Source organism: Pygoscelis adeliae, unplaced genomic scaffold, assembly GCF_000699105.1.
Source record: "Pygoscelis adeliae isolate BGI_AS28 unplaced genomic scaffold, ASM69910v1 Scaffold13, whole genome shotgun sequence".
Classification (NCBI taxonomy): domain Eukaryota; kingdom Metazoa; phylum Chordata; class Aves; order Sphenisciformes; family Spheniscidae; genus Pygoscelis; species Pygoscelis adeliae.
This window is the reverse complement of record NW_008824499.1, coordinates 622,157-634,502: the sequence shown is the minus strand read 5'-3', so window position 1 is coordinate 634,502 and position 12,346 is coordinate 622,157. Positions and strand designations below refer to the sequence as shown.

The 12,346-nt window shown below is 36.1% G+C and overlaps 1 protein-coding gene across 1 annotated transcript in view; it reads right to left on the bottom strand.

Annotated features, from left to right (window-relative positions):
* The window catches only part of CTDSPL2 (CTD (carboxy-terminal domain, RNA polymerase II, polypeptide A) small phosphatase like 2), a 23,799-nt gene extending 12,324 nt beyond the window's left edge, over positions 1 to 11,475 (bottom strand). Inside the window, exons 1-8 of the mRNA XM_009321430.1 lie at positions 11,408 to 11,475; positions 10,915 to 11,123; positions 6,845 to 6,983; positions 4,542 to 4,691; positions 3,857 to 4,072; positions 2,692 to 2,770; positions 2,305 to 2,416; positions 1,238 to 1,324 (exon numbers count right to left, since the gene is read on the bottom strand). Of these exons, the coding sequence (XP_009319705.1) occupies positions 1,238 to 1,324; positions 2,305 to 2,416; positions 2,692 to 2,770; positions 3,857 to 4,072; positions 4,542 to 4,691; positions 6,845 to 6,983; positions 10,915 to 11,106 (975 nt within the window). The 5' untranslated portion in view covers positions 11,107 to 11,123; positions 11,408 to 11,475. The remainder of the gene's footprint in view (positions 1 to 1,237; positions 1,325 to 2,304; positions 2,417 to 2,691; positions 2,771 to 3,856; positions 4,073 to 4,541; positions 4,692 to 6,844; positions 6,984 to 10,914; positions 11,124 to 11,407) is intronic.
* Between the last annotated feature and the right edge of the window lie 871 nt (positions 11,476 to 12,346).

Sequence of the window (12,346 nt, the reverse complement as noted above, 5' to 3'; positions counted from 1 at the left end):
TCCATTGACTTCGATTTCCTAAAGGCAAAATCCCAGTTAGATCTCAGCATAAACGCACAATCACTAGAAGGACCACAGTTATAGACAGAAAATACTCAAATCATACTGAGATCTCTTAAGAGAAGGAAGGAGAAAAACCTGAAGCTTTAGTCTCCCTGATTCTGTTAGCAGTGGCAAGAACCCGCAAAGAACTAATTCTAAGGCTCATTCCAACTTCAGCCTGGAGGAAATTGTGCATGGCCGTCACCAAATAAGAGATAAGATAAACCCATGTTTAAAAATTATTTCAGCTTTTCAGATTCCAAGGGTTTTCATATGAAACAGCGAAGAAAAACATTTTTAAAATCAGGAAAAATACCTGGACAAGTGTCCTTTTAAGGTGCCTGATGACTGGCTCATTCTCCAAAGATACTACAGTGGGGTCCAATATCGTGCGAACTACATGGTGGGGAAGCTGTTGCTACTCCCAGGTACATCACACAAAAGGACCTGAGAACAACAGCCTGGGTCAGTGCAGCATCTTTGGTAGTTGCTGGAAGAGAGCTCCTCCTTCCCATGCTTGTTCCTCTACAGTACGTCAATGTAAAACACACACAACTAACAATACCTCCTAAAAGCAGAACAAAAACCTAAATCTAGCAGTCTCCACAAGACAATAAAAAAACCACTCTAGTGCCCAGCAGACTCTCTCTGGGAATAAAGAGATAGAACTGGCACTGGCAAAGTCTACAGCAAGACTAACGACCGGGACAGAAGCTAGTTAATGTCAGGCTCTAAAGATGTCTTCTATATAGAAAGAAACGCTCGAGCAATGCGGATTGGTTTTCCCTACCAAGGGAAGAAAGTTAACAGTCTGTGAGAAGCTGTACCTGGGAAATGACACTGGCTAAACTTTCAGTGTTCCTGCCTCCACCTGCTGGCAAGGAGAAATGCTGCTGCTGAAGATTGCTGCTGCTGCAAAGATCATTCACACGCTCTTAGCAATGAACGTTTAAAACTGGAATCAGTGACCGACATTACCACGTTGTGGCGGCAATAAACAGTGCTCCACAGTATTTCTAATACAGGATAATCCACCTCGGAAAATCTGACACCTGCAGTTTATAACCCAGACAGTTGTTAAATACCAGACAGTTACTTATCTCTCTTTAAACAAGACAATAACAAATACACACAGCAAGAATTCATATGTTAAACAAGATAAAAAGGTAAATATTTTTCTATGCACACTAATTACCTGGTAAATGACATCTTGAAAAAGAACTGGAAAAGTGAGTGCAGCATCTTCTAATTCATTTAGACTACAGTGCACTAATGTTTCATCCTATTAAAAAAATAAAAGATGGTGTAAAAGAAAGAAAAGAATGTGAAAAGAATGCTGAAAACAGAAGGCGTTTTCTGGATTTTTAGGCTCATTTTAAGGTAGGTTTATTTAGTCTGGAAAATTTATTTTTGTGCAACTGCTGTCAAGATTGAAGAAGGATTCTTAGAATGAATGGTACATTTCATTATTCTTGCAGTTTTTGAAAAAAATCACTCAGAATTGTATGCTAGGGGCATAATTATAAGAAGATATTTTCATTTTGTAGGCTGTCCTGTCACTCAGTTCAAATCTGCATCTGTCAGTTTGAATAATCTATCCGTTCACACAACCGCTAGAGGACATTCCAACTGATACTGTTCATGATAAAATAATGTTCCTGACATCATTAACAGGGTCTGAAACAACTTTCAAAACAGACAGACTAAAAGAAATTATTATGAAGACAAATATATTTTCTATGAATATTTTTAAAAGTGGATTTGTGCCCTCTAAGAATAAGAATATTCTAAGAATTAAAAGATCCATTCTTGATCAATCTTGATGCAAGACATATGAAGCTGAATTTTCCTATTTATTACATCTCATTTTTTCCACATTGGATTTAGGAAAGCTTTATGGGGACAGATAACTCTTTGTTTGAGACGATAAAAATTGTAATGCCTTTTTTTTTAAGCAGGATGTATTCAACAAATTCAACTGTATTGCTGTATTCAACTGTATTGCTGTATTCAACTGTATTGCTGTATTCAACTGTATTGCTGTATTCAACTGTATTGCTGTATTCAACACATACAGCAAGCATTCCACACTTGCCACTGTTATTTTTTTTAATGCAGAAAATAACTAAAAATACTAAAAATTGTGTAACATTCAACAAGGCCTTTTTGTTTAAAGCAAACATTACTAATTTCAGCAACAAACAAAATAAATGAAATGCTACATACCCCCTGCTTTTGGTATGTGTTTATAAAGATATTTACCAAGTCTAGAACTAATGAGAATTCTGGTGTGCTTCTTGTTTTCAGTGGAAGAGCTGGCTTCCTGTTAAGTTGTTCTTCTGTTAGCGGTGGAACATGTTTGATGAAATAATATCTGAAAAGAATACAGATTTTGCTGTAGAAATGTACATACATTATTCAATTGATAATGTTGTAGCCCAATTTAATATTTCAAATATTTAAGACTGCACAAGAAATAAATATTTTAAACCGAAAAAAAAACCCCATCAATAAACACTTATTTTTTAAGTTAAGAGCTTTTGGAATTCATTACCATAATATAAAAATGTTCCAGCTAAAAAAAACCTGTCTTAATCCAATACCCAAAACGATCAATTTAATATTTTCAGTACAAACATTAGCACTTACGGATCAAAGACTTCCCAGTCTTCTTCATAGGTGGCTTCTGCATGAGCTGATGAGTAGCCACTGTCTGGAGATACTGGTGCTAAAATTCAACGAAAATGACCAAAACAAAAAAATAAAACAAAAAACCACAAGAGCTAGTCTTATTAGTGCAGTTTTTAAAAGTGAAAATTTGCACCTGATACACAAGTGCCTCAAACAACAGTGAAAAAAGTCTCCCTTCAGCCCCACCCTCTCAGTCCCCATGTTTCCTCTGAAATAGCCTGCACAGCTCCTCAGGAAACTACCCGAGAGCTTGATGTCACGTCATGCTACGGAACTTCACGACCTGGCCAAACTGGCGGTGCCCGTATGACACAGCAAGGCATCCGTACAACCTCTGATGATGTGAACTACCTGGATGCGCATTCCAGCCTAAGAAGCTAGCACAACTCTTCCAGTCTGCAGCTCACTCTCACCTCGTGTCTGAGGGGCCCTTCTGAAACAAGGCAACCGACCAGCTCGGAAGGTCTGGAGCGGACCCGTGGATCACACAGCAGCCCCTCTACTCGGAGGTTAAATTTACTTCCTTGAAAGGAGTCCTCAAAAACCTCAGTACTACTTAACTACCAATGTTTTGAGGGTCTAGGGAGGATTTAGGTAACTGTTAAGAATTTGATGCTGGCCATCCACAAAGAGGAGAAGCTGAATTTTATGGGTACAATTTTTGTCAAAAAGATGTATGATGAGTCTTTTGAAGAAAATGTGGAAAATTAACGTCGGATCTATATGTTTCTCATTCACCTCACCACGTTGTTCTAATATAAGATATCAAAATGTTGCAAATTTCTCTTTCATGATCAGCAAGTCGAGGGTGTGCATTTTTAATTGGGGGGGAGGGCTCAATATTAATAAAAATGCCTTTCTTCTGGGATCTTTGTTTTCATTTGAAGAAATGTTATGAGGTCAACTGAGTTATACTGAGAATAGATGAGACTTGCCAAAACTGTGTCTTTAGTGCATAACAGATTTGTCTATTAAACATAAAAATCAATATTAATACTGTTTACATGCCCTAAGCCAATGTGAAATATTAATTTATACAAAATGCAGGTGCTAGGATTTCCCTAAGAGTACAAATTACATACAGCTTCAACATTTGAGTCCAAGGCAAGCACACATTTTTTACCTGTAAGTGGTGGCAGGTCACGGTCATTTGTCTCCTCCACTTCTTCTAAACCGTTGTTGACAGTAGATCTGACCTGCACTGCTTGGCTAGTATAAGCTGCTCCATTGGTTGATGTTGCAGTACTTGTAGTAATCTCATCTACCTGTTCCATATCAAGCTGTTTGACTATTTCTTCAGCTTCAACAGCTTGTCCTGGAGAATCTGATCCTGATGTTCCTGAATTAAGATTTCAGTAGTCACAGTCATTATTTTTAAGCTGAGTTACCTATCAGAATACTGACAGTCATTACTAACCACACAAAAAAAAGTTTCAGACTAACTGAAGATAGCTGCATTTGATTCACATTACAAAAATAAGAACCAAAATGAAGACCATGATGAATGCCTTTTATGTTTGGGACAAGGAACTTAATACCAGTATTTTTTTTCTTCTTTTTAAAATAAAAAGTACACCGCTAGATACTTACACCTATGAAAGAAATGTTCTAATGCATATAAACTTATTGCTTCTTCTATTAATGATCAACCCTTCTAAGAACTAAGGAGCCCTTTATCTGGTAGTAGTAACTCTTGGTCTGTAAATCAGAATGAAAAGTGTACTGCCGCTCAAAACATCTTTTTCTTTAAAAAAAAAAAATCTATTATTCTTAGCTTTAATACTATTGGCTTTTTAAATAATACTCACCATTTTTATTTGCTGGTGAAAAAAAATTGAAGACAGGAGAAAATATCGTTCCCAGTAATGTAGTTCGTGGGGGACTGCCAGTGGTAGGATTATCTTCTAATTTTCCATTTTGCTTTACATGTTGGTTTGTCATTTCGTAACTTCCAGCTTCTGTAAAAGAAAAGTTATGAAGTATAATACCATGCTTCTGTTTTTCACAGTTACATCCTCTCTTCTATTGTTATTTTCAATATAGGAAAGAGCCCTCTTGCTCATGGTTCAACTTGGTCGACAAAAAAATTTGCTTAAGTATTTAATTAAAAAAAAAAAAAAGAGCTAGCAATTTAGTATCAACATAAAACCAAAATGCCAATTTTCAACACCGTCTTAAGTTTAACACTACAAATTAGGAAGCGCTCATTGTTTGATTGTTGCTATAGATTAACAAATAATAGAAGTTTAAATCCTTCAAATGGGCTTGATGATGGAAGACAGACTTAAAGATGCTGTGCACCTTTCACAACAAATAGATGTCAGTATCAGTGGAACTCCACTGGATGGAAACAAGAGAAAGTGTCAGTGGAACTCCAATGGCTGAACCTCCAAACTTCACAGGATCAAGTCCATAATTTATTATTCTCCACATATATACACACACACCTATATGCATACATTCAATTATGAAGTAAAATAATTTTTAGTTGTTATCACAGATAACAAAGGACATAGAATTAAATAAATCTTCGCATTACAAAATGTAACTCGTAACAATTAAGGTTTTCTATAAATGTGCATGTACAGTAAAGCACATCCTAGAACTAAAAATTGCCATCTCATGGCTGAGATCCAAGACACAGTTCTGAGACTGAAATGAAAGAGAAGTTATTTACTTCACAGTAACAAGTCTTTGAGATGTCTGTCCATATGGAAGTAAGCAAATGTATTTTGTGCACATGAGCTGAGAACCTTTTTGTCAGCTGAGCCTGATGGAGCTGCACAAGTACTTCACACTTCCTATCGTTTCTATATAAAACGTAGGGTGTGCCAGCTGCAACTCGGTGCCTTCACTAATATGGAATATTTTAACTAAGAACTTCGTATCGCTCTAACAGTAACATGGGCTCAGTGTGCTGTATGTGCATACCTCAGAACACACCTCATTTAAGTCAACAGTTGCTCTTTCATCTTTGAGCACTGTCTGCATGCATCACACGAAGTGGGTACAGATCCGTTATCTCTCCAGGAGGCAAAAATCTTAATTAACAGTAGCAAATACTGGAAAAAGGGATTTCTCCTAAAGCCATGTTACACAGACATCTGACAACAACCAAACAGTAAATTCTTTCACACCGTAACCCTTCCATCACTGAAGTCACTTATTTGGAGCTTTATCCTCTGCGTAGCTACCGATTTTGCAAACCTAGTTGGACTATGGAATCTTTGAGACCTCTGCCTTGCTGACAAACTTGGCAGAAACCAGACAATGGATTCTCAAGTTACTGGGGGAATGGAGAATGAAGGAACGCTGACAGGCAGCACAATCACATTGAGTCTTGTTTCCTTAGAAAAGAAGTCTAAAAAAAATTTTTTTGAAGTCAGATTTGGAACCACAGCTGATACTTTAAATGGCATTGACCACTTTCTCATGTCATTATTAGAGATATTAACAAAAACCAATTTTCACAAGGAACAGGGTTGTGGAATCTCCGTCCTTGGAGATATTAAAAACTTGACTGGATGAGGCTTTGAACAGCCCGATCTAACTCCAAAGCCAGATCTCACTTCAAGCTGGATCACATTGCTGTGAGGGGAGCAGGGGGACTGGCCCAGGTGACCTTTAGAGGTCCCTTCTGATCTAAATTTTCCTATGATTCTATGACAGAAACCTGTCTATGTGTTTGACAAGTGCTTTCAATATCTAAAAGACACCTGGTTACTTCCACAAAGGTCAGGAGTTGGGAAGTCATATTTCACTTTTTTTGTGAGAAAATGGGAGAAGAGCTAAATCAAATAATTATCATTGGCTTTTTAGAATAATAATTAAAAAAAAAAAATTTAGATTAGTTCCAAAATAGCTGGTCATGATCACATATCCAAATTGTTCTTACAAAGATACAACGGATGTGTCTGAGAAGTAAAGTAACTGTTGCTTACAGTCTTAGAAATCTTATTTTGCTACTATTAGCTCAGCCTTGCTCTCACTGAGGTCAGTCACAAACCCCTTAACCTCCACCACTGAAGAAATGTCCTACATTAGTTAACAGCTGTAAGTCTACTGAATCACCACTCAACTGCAACAACATACGATTAGAATATTTACAAACCTCCATTCATTTGACTTTTCCGTCGTACTCGAGAGATCTGTTTATTAGGCTTTTCTCCTGTTTGAGGTGTGGATGTAATCAAGTTGTTATCTATATCCCGTTCAATTCTACTTCTTTTTGCAGGATTTTCTCTTTCTTCCTTAAAATAGAAAAGGGGGGAGAAAAGAAACATGCTGAATAGTGCCTCTTTTCTCCACTGAATACTACCAGAAAATGTTAGCTGTTAGAGAAGGTTTCACAAAAGATCCATTTATTGTTCCACTTCCAGATGCAGAATATCCAACATGTATCTGGCCAGCTGGAATTTTAAACTCATTTAAACCGACACAACTCAAGGTAAACAGCAAAGTATTGGGAAAGAAAACTGTACTTGGAACTTCTGTAGTAGAAAAACTGTCTTTAAGTACTATTTCAAGGGATAGCCAATTTAGAAAATATTTAAGTGCTATGGAGTTCGGGAAATGTAGAGACAAGGTAACTAAAATTATCTGAAATTTGATTTCTCTGCCTGTTAAATATACAGGAAGTAAACGGCACAACAATATCCAGTATGAAATTCGCCACCGTGCTCCCTACATAAAGTGGCTTGCTAAATTGCGTACAAGTATATAACTTGCTGCTATTCAATCCAGATCAGGTAGTACATGGCAAAACTTAGCTGACCAAAACGTTGTAAGCAAGGGTTATGACCCAATGACTCTTCTTACCTTTAAGTAACTGACTGTTCTTCCCTGTGGCACTTACATGAATAATACATAACCAAACATTTTTGCATATTTTCTGTGCATGAGTATATGTGTAGGCACAGATGTTTAAGACAGGTTTCTTCCCCTTTTTCCCCAAAGCACCTACTACAACTTAACAAAATGACAATCTTAAATCTAAAGCATGACCATATAGAGTACACTGAAATGTAAGGTGTGAGACAATGCAAAATAAATTGAATTAAATATCAAAATAAATAACAAGACCACAGACCATATCAAAGTTAATTAAAATTTCAATTTTAGAATTATAATATTACCTTTCTGGAGCAGCAGTTTCACATCTTTAAAAAAGAAAAGAAAAACTATTTGTGTGCTCCAAAAAAAAAAAGTAAATAGATCTTTTAGAAAAATTAATCTAAAGCCCATGCTAACAGTACAGTAGCTAAAAGAAATAATAACAAACATGGAAATGTATTGACATCCATATCAGAAGACAAGTGAACACCACTGATCCCAAAAGCTTCCTACTGGCAATATCCTTGACCAACAACCTTGGTGAGAACAATCTAATTACTACCACTTAGAATTAATAATATTGTATATACCATAAATCCATATAATGAGAGAAAAAGGATGGCTCACTGAACTGATAAAAGAACAGTAAGGCATCTCATCTTCTAGGTCATTTGTTCAAATGTTCAACACCAGGGAAAAAAATGACAGAAATTAATTAACTTCTAAAAGCTATCCATTGGCCTTCATAAAATGAGTTGTGCTCTCATTCTGCTTTATGGAAAACAAGTGTTACATTGCATTACAAAAATTACAACGGAAACAGGAAATCTGGCTGATGGTATCAGCAGAGGCACAAAGAATTCACTAGATCTGGAGATCCCTTTCATCCTCCAGAAGAGGAGCCATCATGCTGTCGTGGGAAAGCTCACACTGCTGTGGCCATGTTGTACAAGTTAATAGAATTCAAAGGTGAAATTAGATAGAATGTTATTGTGCTACTTGGTTTATACACTGAAAATTTTATTGCACAGATACAGAATTAAATATACCTATTATATGTATTTATATAACAATCTATTTGAATTCTATGATCTATTGAATTCAATATAACCTATTATTATCAATAATTGTGCCATAAGGAACATGGCAATGTCACACCGACGTAAACATTTTGCTTCTAGGTTGTTTTCAGAAATCATGTATGTATTAAGGAACGGCCTAAACTGGTAATGACAACACATTCGGAGTCAATGCAGTTTCTGACAGTGCTAGAACCCCCCAAATCGAACAAGTTTAGAGGAACTTGCAACAGCAAGTCTTACAATATTTCCAATGTTAACATTTAAAAATTTTAATAGTACTTCCTGTACGCATACGTGTATCAGTTTTTCTGGTAAATCAGATTTGTCATTTTGTAAATGACAAATACTGTTGTGCGCTCCATACTACTGCTGACTTGCATGGGGGCCGTGAGTTAGCAAAAGACCTCAAGATCAGACCTATCGCCATCCACACTCGAAGAGCCACATTTTAGTCTCTGGTTTCTCTAACTAAATAGCTGCAAGGTTTTTTCAGGTTTTGTTTGTTTAAGGAGTATTTCTAATAAGATCTCTTTACAATACCAGATAAATGGCCTATGACTATGATTGAAATTGTCAAGATATACTTGTTATGAAGACATTATTGCTGTAAATCCATATAACCTCAGTGGTGATTTAGATTTTAGCATACCCATAAACGAACTACTATGCAAGTTGTACACATACACTCAAAGAGTTCTAACGTTTCCATGGCAGCCACAAGACTACTTTGTTAAGTCATTAGCGCTTTGGAAGATAGCCCAGCAGTATCAATATCATGCCATGCTAATGCCACTGGAACCACTCCAAGTCCTGCTACAGGCACAGGAGAGGACATGAAAGGAAACAGGAGAAAAATGTGGACATTTTACATTAAAAAACCTGTCAAGAAAAAGAAGAATGAAATGTAATCCAAAGATTTGGGAGAGGAAGAGAAGAGGAGGAGAAGAGACAAAGTTAACAAGACCTTAAAGAGACAAAGGAAAGGAAGACCAGACATATTTCCCTTATCTTAAAATTCCAATGTAAAATGTTTTGCTTAGATTTCAGTGTTTTGTTGCAGTGGTTTTGCAGCCAAAATGCTGCACTACTGAGCTACAATATAGATGCTGAATGTAAAACAGATTAATTGTCCTGGTTTAATGAAAAACAGAATGTAAGCGGATTTAACCATTTATTTTTACTGAAACATTTCTTCGTCGGTACCTCAATGTTGCTATGATAGGTAATTAACACATGCCATGAAACATTAAATTTCACTATGTTTTTGACAATTTAAGAATATACAGTTACTTTAATTAAAATTATTTCAACTTCAGCTTGTTACAAAATTATCATTTCAACACTTAGTTCAAAACCCAGAAAATACTTCCGAATTCGTATCATATTTTCATTTATCATATAGTTAATCTGGGATACATTTTAATTTAGTTATGACTTCTGGGCTACTCTTCTTTAAAACTTACAGCTACGTAATGTCAATATCTGGACTGTTGGGGCTGAATGAAGTTTGTTTTTTTTTTTTTAACAGGCCTCCCTTTACAGAAAAAACCCACAGGCTTTTGAAACAATTGCACGGTTACATTCAGCCTATCAAAGTAATATATATATAATTCACCCTCAAAACGTACACGCAACAGGTTTTAACATGTGAAGATTAGTAAAGTTTAGATTTCTGTCTGGATCAAGACAGATGAGATTTAGTGGTTTAGCCCTGACAATGTTTGAATTTGATCCACTAAGCGGGGGCAGTGTTCACTGCAATAATACACCGAGTACTCGTACCAATTTCATGATGGTTGAATTTGAGAGGTTTGACCTTTATTGATTGATGGGACTCCTAAACAATTTTGAATAAAAATGCTAAAAATATTCAGCAATGTTTACAGACTTGCTTGTCTTAGTTGCCAGTACTGATAATTTCCGAATTCAAGGAATCCTTAAAACGGAAATTAAAAATCTACTGAATTTATTAGTCAACATTTTCACAAAGAAATACCTAGGTCATAAATCCTGTGATTTATTGGATTGTCTTAAATACGCCTACAACTGACTCCTGTAGGGTTTGAGAGTCTGCTTTTTTTTTTTTTAAATATCTGTTACCTGACACAACTATCGCAGGTACTTCTTGTCTTCCAATTCTTTACAAAAATGTTTTGCTTCCACCACATTACACGTTTATTCATTCTTAATAGAAATGGTTTTAAATCAAATTTAACTGAATATGACCCAATTAAAAAACAAAAGAAGAAACCCACTGATGGTGTACCTTGGGTGTGCTTCCTTTAATAAACTTTTTGATTGAAGACAACAAGCCAGTTTCATTTTTCTGTGGTTTTCCTCCGCCAACAGGTAAGCTCTCTTCCACCTCTGAATGTTTCCTCTTTGCCCTCAAAGCACGTTGTGTGCGAATTTGATTCGACTGCTGAGAAGCTTTCCGCGTTCTCAGCCTCATTTTCATGTGTACCACATGTAAAGCTGTAAAAGGAAAAAACAAGAATACTTAGTCATTGAAGAAATGTATTAAGCTTCAGATCATGAATTCAAAAAATGATATGAGACTCTCAGTGTTCTGATGCACTGAGCTTTTACATCCATATATATGGCTTAATTTATATCAAATAGAAGAGCTATTTAAGCTAAAGAATAACACTGGCATAAGAACAGATTAATATAATCTGGCCATGGATACCTCTAACCATTAGTTCAATGAGGTTTTTGCATAACCCTCCGATCTAAGTAGTAAGAACAAAAAAATCTACCTGCTTTTAAGATGAAAAGGATTGTATGGTGCCTGGTGTCTTCAGCATCAAATGACTAGACTCAATGACCTAGGCAGTCCTTTCCAGCTCTGTTCCTCACAATACTTCATTTTAAGTCTCCACATTAAATTTGAGATGAGGCATAAATCTAAATTCGTGTCAAGTGTTCACAGAACAAGAAATCATAAATGAGACTATGCATTCAATATGGGTGAGGATATAGCAGCTCAACAAAGGAACCTAAGATTGATCTTCAGTACAACTGTATTTGGGAATAAGATTAGACCATGCAAGGGCAATATTTATTAAAGCAGAGTAAAAGGCCATTCCAGGGAATGTGTCCCATTTATCTCCAACCTTCAACTGGACTGCTGGTATAGTCAAATCTGTGCATAAATATAACTGCTTTTCTGGACTGAAGGATATGCCTTCTTCAGTTGACCGAAGCTCGTACTTGGGTTGATTTGAATGGGACTACTCGTGCTTAAAATTATGCATATACTGGATCAGGAGCAGAAAAAAGAAGTAGCAAGAAATCCATCTGAGTTGTAATGCACAGAAATACTGGTAAGAAAGTAATAGCCATTTCCTAGCTGAAGTCATGACAAAAAGCATTTTTTTAGAGAAGAAAAGCCTCTGCTTATCACGCTAGGAATCAGTATCTGCTTTTCTGAAGTTCATTTAGCATGTACCTTATTGCTGAATAGACAGAATAAATAATCTATAACATTTAAAATGTAAGTAATGTCACAGCAGCTACTTTGTTTAGGAAAAGGCAGCGGTGGCACTGGTATGATTCACAGACATAGAAATACTGTGATAATATTTTTCAAAAACAGTCCAAAAACTGTACACAGTGCCATTTGTTCGCAGTTAGATAAATCTCAATCTCAAATGAAAGGTGTTCCAGCTAATGAAGAATAACGTAACTACTGACAC